The sequence below is a fragment of the Centroberyx affinis genome, unplaced genomic scaffold (assembly GCF_046629955.1).
Source record: "Centroberyx affinis isolate AG114_WGS23_722 - 3 ecotype Tasmania unplaced genomic scaffold, CSIRO-AGI_Caff_v1 ptg004590l_1, whole genome shotgun sequence".
Classification (NCBI taxonomy): Eukaryota; Metazoa; Chordata; class Actinopteri; order Beryciformes; family Berycidae; genus Centroberyx; species Centroberyx affinis.
In genome coordinates this window covers 339,856-362,104 of record NW_027282208.1, presented here as the reverse complement: position 1 = coordinate 362,104, position 22,249 = coordinate 339,856, and the positions used below count along the sequence as shown (strand labels likewise).

The following is a 22,249-nucleotide window of genomic DNA, read 5'->3' as shown; positions in this document are numbered from 1 at the left end:
TTGCCTCCGCTCTAACCGATTTCCGTGGGGGAGGGGGATTCGATTTTCCCTCACCAATCACTAGAGACCGACGTATCCGCCTGAATCTAACGTCATTTTAAGTCGACACTGATGCGTAGCCATGACAACACCAGAGACGGTTCAGAAAGTATAGAGCATCTTTGACAACACGGAGCCAAGTAAAAACAAAGTACGATGACTTTTAATGGATTTAGAACAGCCTCGATAGCAGCGTCTATCTTGTCTATAGTGGTCGCCATTGTTGTTATTACTCCTCCTTGACAACGTTTGACAATGCTTGACAACGGCGTTAGTCCCGCCCGTGGCGCTGATTGGCTAATCATTAGTCCCCCCCCCGGCGCTCATTGGACCGGTCATTTTTCAACCAAGAAACCGCTGTTTCATGTCACGATGCCAGACCAGAATCAGTCAACTGGTGGAGTGGGCAGATTCAAAGGTCTGGACCCAGGGCGCACAAGAAGTGATGCGTTTTACGTTTCCAGCAGCAGCAACAGCGGTTTGTTTTTAATAAATAGAAGAAGAAGAACAGGGTAGTAGAGACAAAGAAAAACAGCGTCACCACCATCTCTGGGAAGTGAAGTGCAGAAACACCACAGCAGTGAGCGCTGAGCAACAAAGATGGAGACAAAATTAAAAAATAATGAACTCTTGGATTACCACTTTAAATAAGCACTCTTTTGACAAAAAATTTAGCTGATCCTGATTTTTTTTTTGTAAAATCCTTCGTTGGTATGTTTCTCTTTCGTTTTTTTTTTTATTTTTTTTTTTATCAGTTTCCTTCTATGTTTAAACTGCTTTGATTTTTGTTTGAGATACAACCACTGAAGAAGGCAACAGAGCCGAAACGTCTGGTCGTTTTTTTCTGTTACTCATCTTGAATATGTAAATTAACAGTGAAGTTATTCAACTGAAATGTCCTGAGTGCGGCCCGTGTGTATAGTATAATGCTTCTTTGTTTAAACACCTTGTAAAAAGCCACAGTAAACTTCACCAGCACTCAAGTACCAATTGAAATGAATGGGGCCTGGAGGCTTGTGGGATGGGTGGCTGAGTCTGGATGGGAGAGTTATCAACGATATTTTCCATCCTTCAGTGTTTTTTTTTCATTCCTTCCACAGGCTTGATGTTTGAGTTCATTACCTCAGGTCACAGGTCAGGGATTTAGTTGTTTCACAAAAGAAACAACTTCAAGACAGACAAGAGGACAGTTAATTAAAAAGAGGCACAATTCACTCCGAAATCAGTTAGCGTTGTGTCACTGGGAAAGCAAGATGCAACATATGACTACAGTTCATTTGGGATTTGGACAATTCAGTCATTAAAATAAATTAATGCAGACTTCTCACCATTCATCTACAGTGGAAGCATGAGGAAGCTACTATACTGTCACTCAAAACTGTGTCTCTCAGCCAACTCATTATTACACTACTCCTTGTAACTTTCCTTGGATGAAATGTGAGTAAAACTAGATTTTTCCAAGCAATTCCTCTTTGGAGGAGAGCCAAAATGTAGTCTAGTAGAAACTGAAACCGTTCCAAAGGCTATGTGTGCATGTTGAAGGCCAGATGACAGCAGGCTTTGCCCCACCAAGCCTAAAAGTTGACTTTGTGAGTCACCCAGGCCAGTTCCACGCCATTACCCTCACTTACAATTATTCTATAATCACACCACCTCATGTGCCATGTTGACAGAAATGGCTGTTCAAAGAAAGTGGGTCAGGCACCGTTTGATTTGTTTGCTGGATGCATGCGAAGCTTCAGGCCCTGTGGCTGTCTGGAGATATTTCTTCTGCACCACTGAATGCCTATTCTGACAGGTAGATTACAGTCTAAAGCAACAGAAAATTTGGATTTCAGATGTCAAAAATATAAATGGGAAATTTTAGAAATGGAAAGAACAACCTATAGCATCAGAAATCAAGAATCAGAATACCAAAGACCTTTGAGTAAATGGATTAGACATGAGGCTAACAAATAAATGGCATATAAGGAGCAGACGAGGAGTAAAAGATAAACAATTTGATTTTTTTTTGGCTTGTATGTGTATTTATTACGTTTTAGCTGTCCTGTGCAAAAGAAATATACTGCAAGGATATAAACAAATGATATATGGTATACGTATGATTTCTTGCAGGTATATCAAAAAAATAAATATTAATGGGAGAATGAGGGAGGGATGCCTCTGGTATTTCCTGCATAATCCTAAAGAAAAAACAAACAAAAAAGTTGCATTCTACCATGCAATCAGTTTTTAGAGAAAAATGTGCTTATGATCTTTGCTCAGTTTTTTCATTTCATATTTCTATATACTGTATATTTAAGGTTTTATGATCTGTAGTTAATGCACATCCTGATTTTGCCAAGCAGCTGGTAGCCTCAACATACATTACTCCTTCAGCCAATCAGAGTGTTTCTGCAGTTACAGTATTATCTTTATACGTCGTATTACTTAAAAATTAGGATGTGTGTAGTTTATCTCTCAGTAGAATTTAGTGTAGACATCTTCAGGGATTAGGGGTCGTTTTGCTGTTTGCTCTGCAATGGCTCCCAGTTTTGCAGATAGATGATTTCAAGATGCTGTTTACAGCCAGATGTCTGACACTGCATGTTTTTCTGCATGTTGGCTATGTGGAAGTGCCACCACAAAAGCTCCATGTCCGTGAGTCATTTCCATCAGTTGCTTCTTTCTTGATGTTTCCTCTTTTTTTACTGAATACTTTCCTAAGAAACAAAACACAAAACTGTGACCTTTAACCATGACCATGACCATAACCAACGTGTGTGTGTGTGTGCGTAAGACAACATATTAAGTGTGTGAAAGTGCAATACAGAAGTGCGCTGCATTGTGAAAGTGCGACAGGAATCTGAACCTGAAACTGAAGTCATGTTTTCAGCGTACCAAACATGATCGATCTTGAAGGCCCAGAACGGATACAGACCATACAAGAGAACGTGAACAGTCAACCAAATTAAATCAAATCAGCTGGCGGGTCGAGCTTCCTGTGAAACACTTTTTTTTTTTCCTAAGTCCTGACCCTCGCGGCTTTATCAACCGTCACTCCTGGCAGCACTTCAGCCTCTGGCGGGAAAATCTTCTCTCTGTTACTCAACAACACCCACTGAGATAGATTATTATCTACAACTTGTGTATACACACACACACACACACACACACACACATACATGCATGCATGCACGCACGCACACACACACACACACACACACAGACACACACACAGGCATGCACACACGCACATACCTCAGCACTGCCAGCATGATGCTATCGATTGCAAAAAGTAAAATTCCCCCTACCACATCATTATTTGGTAAAATGTGAGAAACTTGCAGTACTTCCTCCTAACCTATCCCTATTATTTTCCTATTATTTTTCTCCATGTTTATGTTTATTGTATGCACCTTCATACCAAGGCAAATTCCTTGTATTGTGAAAACTTACTTGGCAATAAACCTGATTCTGATTCTGAAAAGATGAAGATAAAGACCTTACACTTGTTCTTCACTCTGAAACCAAAACCTTTACTTCACACTGTGCTATGCTGATGTGTATCTTTCTACCTGTCTTTCTGCTTATGGGACAGTACACAGAAGAAAAAAAACACACACAAAAAACCCCAGACACTTCAGTTTGACCTCACAGCCCAAAAGCCTGAAAGCTTGTGACTGGGGTTAGGTTGATATACAGTATAGGGCCAATATTGGCCTTTATTCAGTATTGGATATTGGCCAGTCAGTGTCATCCATCTCCAAAGTGATGGAGGTTCCTCCCTGCACAGCTGCAGAAAAGACATTCTTTAAAACCGGCAGTGAAATTTTATTTTCTTTGCACATTGTATTTATTAATTTAAGCGTCCAGTAATGTTTTTTTTTGTTTTGTTTGAATTAATTCTTCATTTAAAGGCCTGATGTATCCCCCAATTCCCCTACCATTGAATAGGTGTGGTTGAATAGGCTGCTTTAAAGAGCTGTTAACCCTGGAAGAATTTCATCAGTCTGGGTTTCAGTGGACAGTTTTAGTGACCCATGATGGTCTGAATGCTGTTTCAGAAGCTATTCCACTCTGACAAGAAGAAATTTCTGGGGAAAGCACTGAATATATGCAATTTGTTAATTTGTTTGTTATAAATGGTCAAATTTAAAGACACTGAATGTTGGCACAAAATGTTGTCTATCTGCAAAATATTGGCCTTCAAAAACACATATCGTCCTAGCAGAATCCTAGCAGAGTGTGTGTGTGTATATCTGCTCACGTGAATGGATTATCATAATGATTAACTCATTGTAATTAATGCACAGTATGGTACAGTATGCATGTGTGGAATGTATGGAGTGTGGTATGTATATTTGAACGTGGTGGGAAAATGAGAAAAAAAATAGTGGGAAAGAAGAAAGTTGATGCAGATTGCCTCAGGGGAATAGATCTGGAATGACAGAAAGAAGGTGTCGGGAAAGTAAGAGAAAAGAAAGGAGGGATGAAAAGATAATTGGCCTGCAGGCAGGTGGGTTTGGTTTACTGGAGAGATACCAACTTTCACCTATTTTCAATAAGAGTGAAAGTCAGAAACACTTTCAGTTTCACACCTGTTCGGTATAAATACACCTGCAGCGCACCTCTCGTCTCACAGCAGCATCTTCACTCTCCTGAAGAGACTCGCAGAAGCAAGCAGCCTGGGGCAAAGCTCAGAGAAAAGAAGCATGGCATCCCGAGTGGCACTTCTCCTTTTGCTGGCAGTCATCTGCATCGGGTTTGCAGCAGGTAAGGGACACACACACACACACACACACACACACACACACACACCGTATGTAAACTGACATGCACACCCAACACTAGTAGTAAAATGTCAAAAAGAGTCATGGTGCGTATATACATTGGATAACTCCACGTTAAAAATCAGCTTGTCATGGCATATCATCACTGTCAGGTAAAAAACTTGTATCTCAAAAATGTAAACGAAGAAAAACTAAGAAAAACAGAGTTTGATGTCAGCTTGATGCAGCTTTGAAAGGGTTTCATAAGCCCAAGAGTTACCGAATTTTCTCAATCCATAGATGAACGATCCTTCATATGTGAAATTCATCAAAATTGGAGTTGCAAGGTTTTCACATGACAACAGCGATATGCAACGAGCAGAGAGCAAGTGAAACTATTAGAGGACGTAGAATCTCTTCCAAATTGCTAACTCTAAGCCCAGAGGTCTTTGGCCTCCAGGTTGTAAACTCTATCTCTGAGGAAGGAAGTGCAGGCGACTCTCAAAGGGATTTCTTGTAAAATGGGAATTTACATTCTCTACACAGGCACTGCCTCATGTGAAGACCCATTTCTCGTAAAAATGTGTCTTCATGAGGCAGTGCCTGTGTAGAGAATGTAAATACTTCTTGATGATGAGAATTTGTGTGGATTTTACCTCTCACTAGACACGCATAAGAGATTTTCACAGAATTTCACCGATCAGTCTACCTACCTGCCTTTCCTCTCTACCTTTTGTGACCGATCTCCTGTGTCTGATCACTTTGTCTCTCCGTCCGTCCTGCAGCGGAGATCCCTGCTGACTGCTGCCTGAGCGTCACCGACAAGCCGTTTCCTCGCAGCAAAATTGAGTCCTACATCATTCAGGAAGCTGGCCTCGGATGTGACATCAGCGCCACCGTGTAAGTCGCAAACCGCGCATCCAACATTCACATTATTTTCACTTTTGAGACGATTCACACTTTCCTCGGGCCTATAGTTTGCAAAGCAGTAAGGGTAATGGGAGCAGAGAAATGTTCTTTTTTTTTTTTTCAACTCTGTAATCTGCAGCTTAGTCTCAATTGTCTGTCTTCTACCTTTTCAGGCTCATTACAAAGAATGGAAGGAGACTGTGCACCCCCCACCCCAGCCTGAGCAGATGGGTGAAAGCAATCATCGATCATATGCAGAAGACCAAAAAAGGGCAGCACTAAATGAGGTATTAAAGATTAATTCATATTAATCCCAATTTGTTGAACTCTAAAAAAAAAAAAGAGGAGGGGGCTGCATCATGGGTTCCGGCCAGTAAGCACCACAGGGGTAAAGTGTTCATGAATTCATTATGAAGGGATTATTCAAGGGACCTTCTGAAATCTGAAGAACCCCTAAAGGTTCCTCAAAAGCCCATTTACCTTTTAGCCTACTATGGAATTTCTTCTTCCGAATCCTTTAACGATAAACCACCTTCCACCAGCAGATTCCCTGCTTAAGAGTGTTTAAGTGTTGCTGCTTTTGCTCAAAATCCAGCTCTGTCTTCACTTATTTTTTTATTTTTTTTTTGTATCTTTGAAGTTTAAAACGCCCCCTGAATTTGTAGTTTTGTAGCTAACAACTGTCCTCCCTTCTGAATTCCTTGCTTACAGGAGTGGAGAACCGCAGATTGAAAACAGAGATGGAGTGGACTGAGGGAGGACCACACTTAAACCAAGAGCAGAAGCAGCCACTGAATTCATCACTGTGTGGTTTAGTGAAGAGTCTCAGAATGGCTGCTCTCTAAAGTCTGAGAAAGCCCATTTTGTACTGTAGAACGTCCTTACTGTTTGAGACCAGACCTGTTAAGAGCATTGGGCATCATCACTTCATCATGTACAGTATATGATGATATTCTATATATATATTGTATATGTGTGTGTCTTCATGCTAGTGAATTCAGGGACAGGGGGAATGTACAGTTTTGACTGTGTTGTCTTTTTATTTGTTGTGACTGTTGGGTAAAAGTCGTTTCTTCATATGAGCCTGTGTTGTTTAATGGGTGAAGTCTGGCACTATTGGAGTTGGGGGTTTGAATCCCATGGGGTCACCCACATTAAAATGTTTTTACTCATGGTACTGTAGGTGCTTTAGACAGAAGCATCCACAAAATGATGTCTGTTAAGCTATGTATATAATCTTTTATGAACATGTTTTCAGTGATGACATTGATGACGTTGATAAGCATGTGTGAACATTTAAAAAAAACTATTGTCAAGAATTTCTTTTATAAATAAAGTTTGATATTGATTTTTAACCACTAAAAGCAGTCTTTTTTCTTTAAAAAAAAGAAACACCACATATGAGCACATTCTCTGCACAAGTCTCAGGTTTACTGAAAATACAAATAAATATATATAAATTACAAACTTTTTAGGGCAAGTTCGATACCCAATCTGTGACATGTTTTTAACCATTTTAATTTTGGATATACCCATTAAAACTCAAAATACAAGGAAACTTTACGTCAATATCTACAAACATTGCAAATGGAAAAGCCTCTGAAACGTTTAGATCACCATGTGACACTAAAACTCTCCACTGAAACCAGGATGATGAGGATAATTTGTTTAACTGTAAATAGAATATAAAGGTATGTGAGTCTTTATTTCTGGAAATGTTTTACATGCCTGTTAGTAATGACAGATTTGTTTAAAGATATTTACATTCGGGGCGTCCTGGTGGGTCTGTGGTCTTTGTCACATGTCCTCACCCTCTCTCTCCCAATCTTTTCTGTCTCTCTCCACTTTGATCTAATAGAGGCAAAAATGTTTTGTTTTGGGTTTCAGTTTTTTTTTTTTTTTTTTTTGGTTGTTGCATTTGTTTAGTTCCCCTTTAGTATTCGTTCTTTGGAATTGTCTTTTTGCTTTTATTTTGTTATGTGGTTTTTGTGTGGTGCTTTTTTGTTTTAGTGTTCAGTTTCATTTCCCCATTTATTTGGTTTATTTTGGTTGGTGCTTGTATTTTCAAGTAGTAGGTAGTGTATTTTTTAAATGTGTTTTACTATCCACAAACAAATATCTCTCTATTTGTGTCTTGCAAAACTTTACTTAAATGAGTGTGCAATGATTTGTACAAATGGATAAAATATTACATCAGATATATGAACTGATCCGAGGACTGTGGAAGAGGTTTAAACTCGTCAATCACAGCTGCTTTCCTAGTCTTGGCATTGAACCCAGCTGACATAGTGGGACTCTTTTCAGTAGATGTTATCACATGCACATTGTGAAGTGTGTAGAAATGTTCTGAGGCTTCATATCAAAGCGTCTATCTGTTTATTAGTGAGCTGCTGCTGTTTCAACCAGCTGACATGGTGGATTTCATTCAACAATGTGTTATCAGGTTGTGGACTTCAAAAAAGTCATGTGGTCCAGAGAGCAGGACTGATTACCAGAAACCAAAGCCATCCTCTGGCTGCCAGTATGGTTTCTGTTATCAGCAGTGTGTCTGTCAGTAAGACCGCAGACTTCTCGCTCTTTTAAAGTTGCTTTAGATAAGAGTGTCAGCTAAATGCCCCGATTGGAGGCTTCAAGGTGTCTAGCCAGACTCTATATAACTTTATTATAACCAACCAAGCTGACAAGCTGGATTTCATTCAACAAGAGATCATCAGGTGAAGCCAGGCGTCAGAGGAGGACAGATGGTCCAGCGATTAGAGAAGCTTTCTTGTAAACTGAGGTTCCCACGTTCAAATCTCTCCACACTCCCCAAGCCACCCTCCTGACTCATTACAACTCACTCTGGATGAAGCCTAGACAAGCTCTGGGTCTTTACATCATCTTACTGGCAGTTATATTAGGAGTCCAGCAGTCTGCTTTTTTTCTGCTTTTAATGTGCTAAAAGTTGGAAAATAACCACAAAACAAAAAATAACATGCAAACCAGTTGGAGAAGTTGATGTTTTATTGAAATCAGCTGTATGCTGTCGGAGCCAGCTGGAATCTGACTGAAGTTTAGCTGAAAATCCAATATAAAGTTTTCTGAGCTGAAATTTCTGGGAGTGTTCACAATGACAAACGAAAACAAAAGTGTTTACTGTCCTACACTCATTATAAGTTGCTCTGGATAACAGCAACAGCTAAATGTCTAAAATGTAACAAATACAGAATGTCTTCCAGATCCCTAACTAAACCACCTGCGCTATACACACTGTAACATTTTTACATTTTAAGCTGATAATGAGTGAGCAGACAGGGCTTCAGTGTCTCACTTCCAATACTGAGAACAATATTTATTAGTAAAACCAACACGTTTCATCTTGTGGCCTTGATCCAGGTTTGTAAAACAATGCATCTAAAAGCCTTTATATATACATAAGACAAACTAAAATCAACCAATAGAATAAGAGGCAATAGAAATAACAACCAATAGATTACTAACTATCTACTATTTTTTGCTGAACTTCTATATCTTGCTGATTACCAGTTGGTGGGCTTTTGGTTAGTCACACGACCACATCCTCTCATTTGGCTGTTATTAAAATTATTAGTTAAACGCATTGGTTTTACTAATAAATATTTGTTCTCAGTACTGTAAGTTGAATTTATTCTGTTCCCGTGTTACCTTCATGTTACAGGACAGTATCTCTCAACACTAGGACACACTGACAAACTGTGCTATTTTTTGTGTGAATGTAAAAAGGAGTCTTCCTGCCAGTAACAACACCAGTGTCTCAAGGTTGTCTGAGGCTCCAACGTTCCATTAGCATCCTGTGGAGTTTCCCACAATGCATCTGGGACTATGAGAGGTCTCCACAGACCACCCAAACAGAAAGCACAACTCCCTCAGGATTCGTTTTCAACTTTATTTACCCAGGGAAGAGTTGCACGTATGCTATTTTTCAGCAATATCCTGCATCGTATTCAGCCTCATATCATATAAAATTCATAGTTATAGTTATGAAAAGTAATGCGCCCTAATTTCATATGATATTTAAGCATGACCAAAACCTGACTCTAATCTTAACCGAGTTGTTTTAGTTGTTTAACGTTAAAGAGGAACTAAACCCAAACCCAAATCTTTGTAAAGCCTGACATTTAATGGTAAAAAGCATGCTACTGAAATGGCCAACTGATGGCTGATCTTTGATGTAACCACCTGTTGTACTCAAGCAGCCAAAGCCACGGGTGAATTTTGAAGCCGATGCAGAAGTGGCAGCAGCAGTTCCTCTAACGGCTAAAGGCTTCAAAAAGACTCCAAACCGCCCAACTCCATGCAAGTCAGTGGGACCACAACCCAACTTCTCACCAAAAATATAAAGTCAATACATTTTTTCAACAAGAGGTTATGGCCTCAGTAGCTAATTTCTTTTAATGTGTTTCCTTATGCCGATTTTCAAAATAATAAGTGTGTCATTAACAGGATATAATGCATTGGTTGTTTTCCTAGTGATTGACGGACCAATTAGTAGGCGGAGCTGCGGCTCTGCAGAAAACCCTCGGCCTCGCTTTGGCTGCTTCGGCTCCAAAAAATGTCAACATGGCGGCGACCGTGAACACAATCTCCATGCTTTAAAGCGGCCCTCCAGAAACCTATGGGTGACGTCACACTCACTACGTCCATCTGTTTTTACAGTATATGGTTGTACTCTACAGAAGGTGACATCACCTGGCACCAAAGATCAGCCAATAGCAGATGACAATTTCATTAGCATGCTTTTTACCATCAGATGTCAGGCTTTACATAGATTTGGGTTTGGGGTTTAGTTGCTCTTTAAACCGGAGTTGTTTTGGTGCAGTGATCATGCGACTGGCCATGTGTAGGTAGGTATGGTATGAATCACGGGTGCATAAATTTATAAGATATTATACGAACGGTTACATGAGAACATGTTGCAGTGGGATCTGCTCAGTACAACCACAGTCATCAACTGGTGGCCTCTGAGCAACACCACTGTAGTCGGTGGGGTCAAAATCACGCCGCTTCAATGGTAGTTTCTGATGGAAGCGAAAGCATGTCTTTTCCTGCCAGACCAGGGTTCATATGTACGAAACCCTGGCGACAGGCTCGCTTCTCTAACACCAGGCTGCAGCCGTCTACTGCTGCACTGCTGTCTGGATTCATGCCAGTCATATTTCAGGTCTATCCTCTTTTCTTTTCCTGTAATTGCTTCAGCAGGGAAAATCCCAGAGGGAAATAACCCAAACAACATATGGCAAACATCCAAGAGTGGTTTACAAGAAAATGAAACTTGAGCTGTAGCTTTGTACCATATGCACTTTACGTTATCTAACTACTTCACAGCTCCAGTTCCCTGCTGACATGACAATATTTGCCCATTATGCTACGGGAATAATAATATTAAATCTTTCACTTTACTATCTTCCTCGTGAGTACAAATCAAACATTGCTTAATTTTACGTCAATAGGGTGATATAATCTCACGACAAATCAGACGTTAACTTCCTCTGTTGTGGTAAACTGAGGAAGAGAAAGCGGTTTTCCACAAACATTTAATGTGAATTCAGTGGTATCTGTTTTCCCAGCAAAAGGTCACTCACCCATTTTACATGTGAATATGTGAACAGCGTAACTACAATGTGGGCAAATGCAATTGTTTACTTACATTGGGTTGTTACACCTCAAAAGTGCCAGTTTTTCATTAAGTAATTACAAAATATTATTGTGCACTTACAATACTTTGGCAATACTTTGATACTTGAATTATCAACACGATTGTCATTAATGATACAGACAGGCTGAGGAGGAAAGTAAGTAAATATAACTACTCTAGTTACTGTATACTTGAATAGCTAAGATATTTTTTTGTATTTACTCAAAATTTTACTTGACAGGTTTATGAGTTGCATGTAAGAACACACTGAGATTAGTCATTTACAGTACAAAAAAACATTTACAAATACATTTATTGATTCATTTTCTGATGCACTGACTGACAGGTCCTCTCCACTGGCAGCCATTGTAGAAGTCATCCTTCATGCATTCATCCTGCATTCATCCCACATTAATAAAGAAACTACAAGGAAATTTTGCAAGGGAAAGTTCTAGTGTTTCTCAACCAGTTAGTTAGCAGTGCTTTCTATTCTTCTGACAGATACAAAATGCGTCAATTTCTCCTTGTGACTGAGCCAAAGTGCAGCAGTAGTTAAGCAGATGTCTACATCTGCTACATCTGTTCTTCAGTAAAATGTCTCAGTACTCTTTCCACCACTGTTAAGAAGTTTGACTGAAATAGTAGAAAGACAATTGTTTCTTTAGGGCTGATAAAGAGCTCTGCTGGCAGATTCATTCACACTGAACATGGATGGTGATGGTATTTCCACATGGGACTTTCAAGAAATCAGTGAAAAACATGGGAATGATGGGCTGCTGTTCCCCAGCTTTCCCCCTCAGGTCGACCCCGATCTGTTGAGGATCCATTTCCTCAACAGACCGGACTGGTTAGCGAAGATTTATCCACAGAAATTCCAAAATGTCGCCAAAGCACACATAAAATCTAGTTCATGTCAGGCTTTGCCACAATGCAAAGTTTACATTCACATTACATTTTTACTGTAATGAAGACAACAGTAGACTAATGTTAACTAATGCATTTACTAACATGAATTGAACATAAATAACGTTAACAAAGATTTGTTAATGTTAAATGCACATGAACAATTGCATTCGTTAATGTTATTATACATGTTTGTTAATAATGTTAACTAATGGGTTTACTGAATTAAGCATGAACAGTGACATTAACGAAGATGAGTTCATATTAAATGCACAATAAGCAACTGCATTAATTCGTGTTAGATAATGCTTGTTGGGACTTACTCACTTTAGTTAATGCCAGGATATGTTTAAGTAATACATGAAGAGTTAGGTTTTCAATTTAGACAATGCATTGGCATTAACAAACATGTATAACAACATTACTTAAAGGAATAGTCCACCCAAAAATGAAAATTCAGTCATTATCTACTCCCCCCCATGCCAATTGAAACTCTGGGGAAGTTTGTTAGTCCATAAAACAACCCCGAAGCTTCCCGGCACGACTTCGTAGCAGCGTTCTCCAAAACAGCTGAAGACGTTAAGGACCGATCTTTAGAGTTCTGAAAAGAGCAGAAAAAGTACAGAAAATATCCATAAAATTACTCCATACAGCTCTTGCAGCATAATCCAAGTCTCCTGAAGCCAACGATCGCACAGCGAGTGGAAAAGACTGACATATTTTTAGACTGAATACCTCGATATCAATAACGTGACAAAATTTTGGGGATGAGTATTTGTGCTTTCATAAGATATTTACACACAAGAAAATTTTAGTAATGATCATCAATAATAAGTAATTTGGATATGATGAGCAGGTAAAGCCGGTCATTGTTCATTTTACTGAGCCAGAACAGGCTGATAAGTTCAAAAATTGTGTCACTTTACTGTAACGCAGCCTGAAGAAGTAACATTTAAGTTATTTCACAATATTAAGCTCCAAAACCAAAATCCCAGGCGATATCTAGTCTCTATATGTATATCACAATATCGATATTATACGATGTATTGCCCAGCCCTACCTGAGACCCTCGAAGGGTCATGCAAGTTTGAGAAGTGCTGGGAATGCAAACAAGAGCTGAGGAGAAAAGGTACAAAGTAAGTAGAGAAGGGGATGTGATTCGGTTAGGCGGGGGATTTGAAGTTTGTTTTGACGTGTCGAGTATTTCAGGTCATGAAAGAAGATAAGAAGTGACTTCTCTGTCCTGAGTGGAGTGACCGGGGGGGGCCACAGCAGGAGGAGGGACCAGGAGGACTCAAGAGTAAAAGTGAAACTCGGCAATGTGCTTAAATATGTGTGACAGAGGCGGCCTCACCTCACATGCCTTGTAGATGCTGAAGAGGGAAACAGGCTAGTTATTGCGTAACCGGCACACCTCCAGCTCTTAGAGGCATCATCACAGACTCTCAGCAGCCTTCATCAGTGACAGCGACCAGCCATGGCTCCCTGGTGTGATGCGAAGCTCTTCTTCTGCATCCTCTTCTTCTCCTGGTGCTGTACAGGTGAGTTCTCTCTGATGTCCAGCCATGCTCAAATCCATCTGAAGAATTTCAATAATCGTGCTTCATGTACTCTGCATCTCTCCTAAGTATTAGTTGTGTAGATATTTAATACTTGAGTGTTACAGTGTAGAATCAAATTGCTATATTGCATAACAAAACTTGACTAGATGCCAGATCAGTCCCTGTAACTTGAGAAGAGAGAGAACAGAGAACCTAATTTATCCAAACTATTTATCTTGGGAATCGGTCCAAAAGGCAGCAGTAGTTTAGCAAGCATGCGGGAAAGTGGGAATTCAGTAATGGGACTATATTTACCGTTAAAAATCTTTCTAAATGCTGTATTCACAATCAGGGTTGTTTTGAAAAATCTGTGGATTCTCACATAATTGAGTGAGAATTTAGCTTTCAGGTGGTTCTGTCTCAAGTCTCTCTGTACTTTGAGTGGCCTTGTGCCTTGAAATCCACCTTACAATGCCTTTAAATAACATATTCTGTGTTGTAGCTGAGCAGCAGTTTGCAATGCAGAAGCAAGCTAGATATAGGCTCTGATATGATTAGGACACAACAGACACACAGACAGATTGACAGAGAGAGAGAGAGAGAGAGAGAGAGAGAGAGAGAGATGTCCTTCTTACCATTCCTCATTGTCCTACCATCAGGCAAAACATGTCTGAAAACAAACAGCTGTGTGTGTAGGTCAAGTGTTTGTGTGTGTGTGTGTGTGTGTGGGAGAGACAGAGAGAGGCAGAGAGAGAGAGAGAAAGCTGGTATCAAACAGTGAGTCTTGCGGGTATTCCCTGTCCTCGGTTTGTGCTTTGTACTGTAGTAAAGTTAAAGGTTAACTCGAGCCAGTGGAATTCCCTGTCTCGTGCCAAAGACAACATGAACTCAGTAATATATGTTATGTCAGCAATAATACTAAAGGAAAGTGAATGGGTTTGCATGTATTTGCCGCACTTGACACTTTGGGCCACCCACTGCATCATTAAGTGTCATGATAACGACAACAAAATAAAAAAACAAATTCGTCTTGGGGATGGAGTCAGAAATGCAGCAGTGGCTCAGCACACAAAATGTAAAAAAAAAAAAAATGTCTACAATGGCTATATGTGTAGGTGATTTTATAAATACTTATTATTGAAATTTTCACTGGATACATAAGACTTTTGGATGAGTTAAATGCTTTTTACAATTGTTAGGGTTAGGGTTGACCATAAGCAAGGAATTGTCTTTTATCTGCCTCTATCTTAGCTTTTATCTGGTCCCATCCTTCAAATTCACTAATGAAGATTAGATTCAAAGAGGAAATGAAGATTTCTCAAGCAGCAGCTCTCTTTGTTTTATGCAATCCCTTATAATCCACTGGAACAGAAGGACTCTGTTCAAAACAAGCCAGTCCAAATCAATCTTCCGTAACTCAACACTTACGCTGTGAGGATTGTCTTTATCCCTGAATACAGAGAGGTGTATTCTGTTTCTGCTTTAAAACCTCAATGTTCAAATGCTTGTTGTACTTTGGCATCATACCAAATTTCAGCTTTTGAACACCCCGAAGAAAGCGAACAAACCACAAACACACACAGCAAGACGAATGATGTAGAATCCTGTGCCTGAATATTACATTTCTGTTCTGTGCAGTACTGAGTGGCTCTTCATTGCACTGTGCCAAGCTGTTACCTCAGTCTCTTGTCTTATCAACTGATTTTTTCCTTATATTTTGTGGTGACTTGTTATGTGTTTTAATTTGGTGTTTTCTAAGTAAAATCCAGGAAAATAAAGTTTTGGATGGAATTGAACTGAACTAAACTGAACTGATGTCCTTTCTGTCTCTTAGTGACAGTGGCCGAGATACCCAGGGACTGCTGTCTGATGGTCGGTGATGTTCCAGTTGACAAAAAGTTTGTCATAAACTACCAACGCCAGATCAGCGGACAAGGCTGCTCGCTTGATGCAGTGATGTAAGTTTACCGTTGGTTAATAGAGATGGAAGATGATGTCACTGGTTAACAGAAATCGGTCCATGTTTACATCAGGGTTTGAACTGAGTCTCAAGTCTTAAGGGGCGGTCACGTCTGAATTCGCCCCAAGATTTCTCTTTGCTCATTGCGGTATAAAATACACTTTGTGAACAACCTCGCAGCAATCTTTATTCATGGTTTAGTAGCTGGTTAAATAGCTAACTAGCGACTCCGGATCCGATTCTATGCTATTTGGTTAGCAAGTTTATGTAGCTAAGTAGCAATCAATCGACTCTGATACTATGCTACGTGGTTAGCGATGTGTCAACTACATATTACAACAGGAAAAACAGGAAAACCAAGAATGTACCATCTATATATAATTCATCCATGTTGGATTTTTTTCTTCAGGTCAACACAGTCAAACAAATGTTTCTGCTGTGTTGCTGTGCAAATTCACAAATCTGAACTCTGCAAAGGCAAAGTGCAAAATTGATTGGCAACCAAAAGCCATTGTTTTTATTTATCCTTCGCGTGGTTTTCAACTGACATCAATGGGAAGTGAAGCAAATTTCCATGTACGTTTATGCTAATGTGACCACACCTTTAGGGGGTCCCACCCAGAAAGACGGTGGGGTGGGAGGAGTGGCAGTTGCCTGTCATGAAACACTCAATGAATTATAAAGGAGATTATCTGAGGCTACAGACAAAAAAGCCAATTAATTTTTCTAGTCATAGAAGCTTATGTTTAGCCTTTTACATTCCCAGTTGGTGTATAGCAGTTAGCTTTGGTAGCTCGCAAACTACTTTTAGAAGTAAAAAGTAAAAAATGTAAATCAGTGAAGAGACCAGTGGAAGTGGAAGTTTTTATGATGAAAGTACTTACTGAAGTTATTCACTAAATAGGGAGGTCTTCTGCAGAGATGTACTCTGTCGCACGAGAATTTGTGCGTTTGTTCATCACGTTATGTCAGAGGTTTATGCTGCGTTCAGCGAAAATCAGAAATCTGGAACGCTTACCAAGATTTATACAGTATGCTGTATTCTCTCAGAAATTTGGGTTTTATCCGATAACGTGACATCAGACCCACACTTTTAGATATCCCTTTTTTATGGGTGGACTCTTGTCTCTTATCCCGCCCTCATCCCCCTCCTCAGCCTCCCCACCACACCCCACTCTCAGTTCAAACCCTGGTCTACATATAGTGGATGTTATTCAGGTGAAAGAGATGTAGCTGCTCCATTGAATGTAATTTGTGATTAAGTGATTGAAGTCCTGGTTTAACCTGTGAGTTACTCCTATCAACATCTGATTCTCACCTGCACTTTGATGATGTGGTTACCTTGCAGTTTTGAGACCAGAAAGGGAAGACATATTTGTGCAGCCGCCAACAGCCAGTGGGTCGGCAAACTGATGACCCATGTGAATAAACTGAAGAAACACTGCGAGAAAATGAAGTACAAGGTAGCTTTTCTTCTGCTATTCCGGTGCATTGCCCCTCCAAAGTGCATCATGTTAAACTCTATGCCAAAATATGGTTAAATGTTACATTTCTCATCAGAATTAGCACATATTCCAATAAAATGTCAAATTTTAAAATGGATTGGCAATGGTTGTGAGTTCCCTCTCTGTCTTTGTATGGGAGAAAACATCACATCAAACTCCATGGTGAGATCTGGAAGATTGACCTTGCCTTGCTTATTGCAAGGATAGTAACCTTGCAGCACATAAATTAAGACCATTTTTTTTAATCATTAGTGTCCATTGGTAAATTCAACATACATATGGTCCACCAAGCAGCATTTATTTCAATCAAATATTTACTTTTCCAGCTCAGTTACCTGTTGTTCCCACAAACTTCTTCTGCCAATATGTGCTGTTGGGGGCAGTAGAGAGCAATTTGAATAAAATTTTAACATTGGCAAAAATTATGGAAAAGTGTAATGACTACATATTTTCATTTCACATGTTATAATATTTGCTGTTATGATGAATCATCCTCTGCCAGAGTGTAGTGACCTAGCTGATTATCATTTTGACCTGCAAGTATCTTACAACATACGGCACCCCGACCAAAATCATCAAATCTACTCTAAATCTAAAGTCTAGAAATTAAGGAAAAGGTATAGAATTTTGAAACTGTAAAATGAGCAGGAAACCTCCATGTAGATATGTTCACATGGTGAGACAAATTAGTCATGGTTGTTGTTTGATGGTTACCTAAATCATAGAGAAGCTGAGAAGTACAGCAGTCACTGAACTGTGAAACCACAAAAGCAGCCATGGGCTCTGACTCATGAGTTTGTACAGAAGCCAAAGTGTGAATAGACTGCAGTGTTAGTTAAATGTTACACATAGAACCTGTAAAGGAACTCTCTTAGGTCTCTTTCTTAGGTTGGAACTTCAGTATGCAGTCGTGATGTATTGACTTTAGTGTCTGACCTGTCTGTCTGTGTGTTTGCAGGGAAAACGCTGCGAGGGAGTGCAGCCAAAGTAAAGTGAAATTGATGCGTCACCCCTCCATCCCTGCGTTGCCATGGCCACAACAATCAAAGAGCCGGAACGGAATAGTCCAAGTCTGGGAAGGGAGGGGGTGGATCAAACTAAAAGAAAGTGCTGATTCCTCCTCTTGCTAAAGCACTCTCTCTCTTTTTTTTGTTTGTGTAGTTCATCCAGTCGATGCTATTATGCTATTTTGAATAGAGATCAAATGAATGATGTTGATGGATTTTTATATTTTTTGTAGAGTTTGTATTGCAGAATATTGAGGATTGTGTAAGAAAATGTCTAAGGGTAGAATACAATATTGCCATCAATGTGAATGTATGAATGTGTGTGCGTGCGTGCGTGCATGCATGTGTGTGTGTGTGTGTGTGTGTGTGTGTGTGGTGTGTAAGTGAGTGTGAAGCATACCAACTCTGAACAACTTGGATGTTTCTAATCCCTCAGGCAGACCTATTTCCTTTGTTCCATTGATTTCTTTGATTGTTTGCTATTTTTCAAATAAAGTGTGTTTCCCAATCCTGGACATATCTATTGTTCTTTGTTGATGAAATTCATATATAAATCTTTTAGAATTGGGATTGGGTAAATGATAGTCAAGTTTCTCTGGAACATAGAGCCTGAGGGTGTGATCACACCTACAGTTTGTTTTCTTTGGTCCAAACCATAGTGGAAAAGTTTACTTGGTTGCGTTTTTGTATTTGATTTGTTTATGTTCAAACTGCTCAATTACATGTGAATCAGGGGTTGTAAGCAAAAGTCACATGGACTCACAAATAGTTTGTTTATTGGACAGAGTTTTGGTAATCTGTTAGAAGTTAGAGGTTTTGACAGCGGGGTAGCGGGTGGCATCAAAACAAATCCAGTCCCCGTAATTTTAGCAAAGCACGATAGACTTGTCTGTACTTTTTTCTGTAATTAACCTTCTCTGGTGATCGTACCAGTTAAAAACACATGAAGATGAATATGGCTGCGGTTTGCCGTCACTTCATTTGTTATGCTAGGCTTTCCAAGCATGAGGAACTGCTATCTATCAGGTGTCAACATGGAACATATAGGTGACATATGGAACAACGGTCAAACAACCTACAACATAAACTGTATTTTTTGGGTTTTTCCTAGTTGGTTCAGATTACGTTCAGATCACACTCTCTGTACCAGTTTGCTTGGTACAGAGATAAACATTTCCAGGCGTCTTGGTGCGGTTATTTGGTGCACACTCGAGTTTCAGTGGCATCGTTCTCACCCGCCCAAATGAACCGAAATGACACTCCATAACATCTGAAAAGTTTGAATCCACAATCTAAAAAACAAAAGGGCTTAGAGGAACCTTTAGGGGTTCTTCAGACTGGAACCAAAGGGGAAACCGAGAAGGTTCCTTAAAGGTTCCTTCCCATCATGAAGGGTTCATGAAGTTTAAGGTATTTCCATGATTATCCGTTGTGCAGGGGCTTTTCAAGGATTTTTTTTGTGAAGGATCCCAAGGTGCTTATTGACTCTTTTTGTTTTCGAGAAGCTGGAGTTTCCTGTTAGTCCTTGTTATTCTTACTATAACTACAGCTTTTGGAAGTAAATGGAATGGTGGTCATGTGATTTTTTTCAGTTCCCGATAATGTGTATTACTATTGATACCAAAAGCTATCACTAGGTTGCTATCAATTTCTCATAAAGAAAAACAGGAATACCCATGTGAAAACTTTGTGGTCCAGTTTCACTGAGATAGATCTTGCAAAGGCAATTTGTGCATTTTTTTTTTGCCTCAGAGTTTTCATCTTATTCACTAAGCAATTTCACTAGCAAAATGTTCACTATCAATTTGTGGCGCAAACAAGCCCTCGAAAAGAGCACTGCACAAGCAATCAACAGTTCCTTTCTTTGATGTTTCATCACTCAATATAGTGTATGCTGAAGTGTTAGCATGGAGCATGGATTGAATGACTGGGGACACATGAATTACTTTGGTTATGTTTTCATCACTTAACAGGAAAGCTGGTCAACGGGTCAATCTCCCAAAAACTTGTATTCCTTTAAAGGTTAAATGTGTAATATTTACTGAAGCATAATATGACTAGTAAAGATCAGCAGCAGTTCCCGAAAGGTAGTGAGTGAAACAAAGTGACTTTCTGCATTCAAATACACAGGAGGGGGCCGAGGCTGAAGGCCCTCCTACCACACCAAAGTCTGTTCAAAAATCTGCTGATTTGATTTGGCCTTGCTTATCGGTAAAAAACACAAATCGGAAAATATAATTTGAGACTTTATTAGAAATCGGTAGGGTGTTCTGGTAAATTCGGCATGTATATAATCTAAAAAACAGCTTGAATTTTAACCTGGCCCATTCATGCGCCGGGGAAATGGAGTTTCTTCACACACAAAATAACGACTCCTTATCCTCGATATGTTCCAAAAATCCACAGACAACAGGAATCGTGGCGATGTCAGGATCCTGATCACGACAAGCATCCATCGAACAAAAAAAAAAATGCGGTAACTTGTTGATTGTGTCGTTGTTGATTGTGAAACAGTTCAATCTGCCCACCATGCTGATGATGGTCTCGCTCTACGGAGGGCGGAGTGTTGTTTCATTGACAACGCTGAATGGCCAGAAATTACACATAGACCCTTTAAAATCTCAAACTGATGTAAAGTAGCTAATAAAGCACCAACCAGTATCGGTACTGGCACAGCAAGAGCTTGTGATTGTAGCCCATACTTGCATCAGCAAATGGAAATCCCCTGTTAGGGAAAGAAATTCACAGGAACAGGAACCTTCTCCTATTTGGAGGCAGATCTTTAGATATGACAGTGGCCAAAACATGCAAAGTCATTACACTGAACATTGTGGTACTGTATCTAGATGATCATTGCTTGTTAATTTGGGGACTGCATGGGCTTCTGTGCATTTAACAGTTGGAGATGAGCCCCAACCTTAGTCTCTTTGAAAGCTAAAAACTCTCTTGTCTTCTAGGGCTTTTTAATTGATCTTTCAGATCAAGCACTAGAAACTACTATTTGCATCTTTTGCAGATATTATCTTTATCTTTTTATCTTTTTATATAATTTGTATGTGTTCAAATGCATGTCTGTGTATTTTTATGTATTTTAATGTATTATGTGTGTCTTTGTGTGTGAGGGAAAGACAGAGAGCATGTAAAGTACATTTCCACCAAGAACGGGGTAATTGTCAGTTTGCTATTGTTTGATTGCTTCTTGTTTTCTGTTGGGTGAAGGGTTTCCTCTGTAATAGAAACTCATGTGATAAGTGGTAAAAAGGCTTAAGTGGTTGATGGCAGGGACAATCCACTCCTGGAAGAGTGAAAAGGGAGAAGAGGAAATTGAGGTCAAAGACACACACACACACACACACACACACAGAGAAATACATAAATCAGAGGACACATTCAGAACATACACATTGAGAAAGCCAGTGTGTCATGCAATGTAAATTAAAAGGTTATAGTTTGTCATTCAGTAATAATAAGTATAAGTAGGAGTATAAATTATAGAGGTCCAACTGGAGTTGAAGCAGTTAAGCGAGAAGTGATTTCACCACACTTGTTGCATGACTGTTGTAATACAGTCGAGGCACATTGCCAAGGTAAATTTGCTTTACAACCAAGACCAGTCCACACAAAACAGCTAACCTTTATTTATCCAGGAAAGGTTTGCTGAGCCTGAGTGCTCTTTTCCAGTTACACCATTCACACCTGGGAGCTGCCCAGTATAACCACAGTCTTCTGCTGTTGGCACCTGAGTAGCTCCACTGGATTGGAGCAAATGCGGGGGCTTAAGTGCCTTGCTTAAAGGCACCTGTGGATTTCTCATTCACTTTCCCTGCTCAGATTTCCCCGGTCAGTTCAGGATTCAAACCCGTGACCTTTGGGAAATGAACTGAATTCTCTTCTCTCACCAGGCTACCACCACACCTACTGACCTGTTTATCCGGTTACTCCCAAATCTAGCCAATCATTCACCCTTGAAACCTCAAATGA

General features: G+C 39.7%; 2 protein-coding genes across 2 annotated transcripts; both read left to right on the top strand.

Annotated features, from left to right (window-relative positions):
- Positions 1 to 4,669: 4,669 nt before the first annotated feature.
- On the top strand, positions 4,670 to 7,063 carry LOC139665449 (C-C motif chemokine 19-like). The gene is made up of 4 exons (XM_071544458.1): positions 4,670 to 4,794; positions 5,576 to 5,690; positions 5,873 to 5,986; positions 6,411 to 7,063. The coding sequence occupies exons 1-3, from the start codon at positions 4,734 to 4,736 to the stop codon at positions 5,979 to 5,981; spliced, it is 285 nt and encodes a 94-aa protein (XP_071400559.1). The 5' UTR covers positions 4,670 to 4,733; the 3' UTR covers positions 5,982 to 5,986; positions 6,411 to 7,063.
- Positions 7,064 to 13,627: 6,564 nt separating this feature from the next.
- LOC139665450 (monocyte chemotactic protein 1B-like) lies at positions 13,628 to 18,785 on the top strand. The gene is made up of 4 exons (XM_071544459.1): positions 13,628 to 13,796; positions 15,631 to 15,754; positions 17,105 to 17,219; positions 18,220 to 18,785. Exons 1-4 carry the CDS (start codon positions 13,733 to 13,735, stop codon positions 18,250 to 18,252), a joined length of 336 nt encoding a protein of 111 aa, XP_071400560.1. The 5' UTR covers positions 13,628 to 13,732; the 3' UTR covers positions 18,253 to 18,785.
- Positions 18,786 to 22,249: the final 3,464 nt, after the last annotated feature.

Excerpts from the sequence above, each read along its gene's own strand:
- LOC139665449 (XM_071544458.1), top strand. The coding sequence starts at position 4,734 with ATGGCATCCCGAGTGGCACTTCTCCTTTTGCTGGCAGTCATCTGCATC. Across the intron at positions 4,795-5,575 it reads CTGCATCGGGTTTGCAGCAG|CGGAGATCCCTGCTGACTGC; the intron begins GTAAGGGACACA and ends TCCGTCCTGCAG. Across the intron at positions 5,691-5,872 it reads TGTGACATCAGCGCCACCGT|GCTCATTACAAAGAATGGAA; the intron begins GTAAGTCGCAAA and ends CTACCTTTTCAG.
- LOC139665450 (XM_071544459.1), top strand. The coding sequence starts at position 13,733 with ATGGCTCCCTGGTGTGATGCGAAGCTCTTCTTCTGCATCCTCTTCTTC. Across the intron at positions 15,755-17,104 it reads TGCTCGCTTGATGCAGTGAT|TTTTGAGACCAGAAAGGGAA; the intron begins GTAAGTTTACCG and ends GTTACCTTGCAG. Across the intron at positions 17,220-18,219 it reads GCGAGAAAATGAAGTACAAG|GGAAAACGCTGCGAGGGAGT; the intron begins GTAGCTTTTCTT and ends GTGTGTTTGCAG.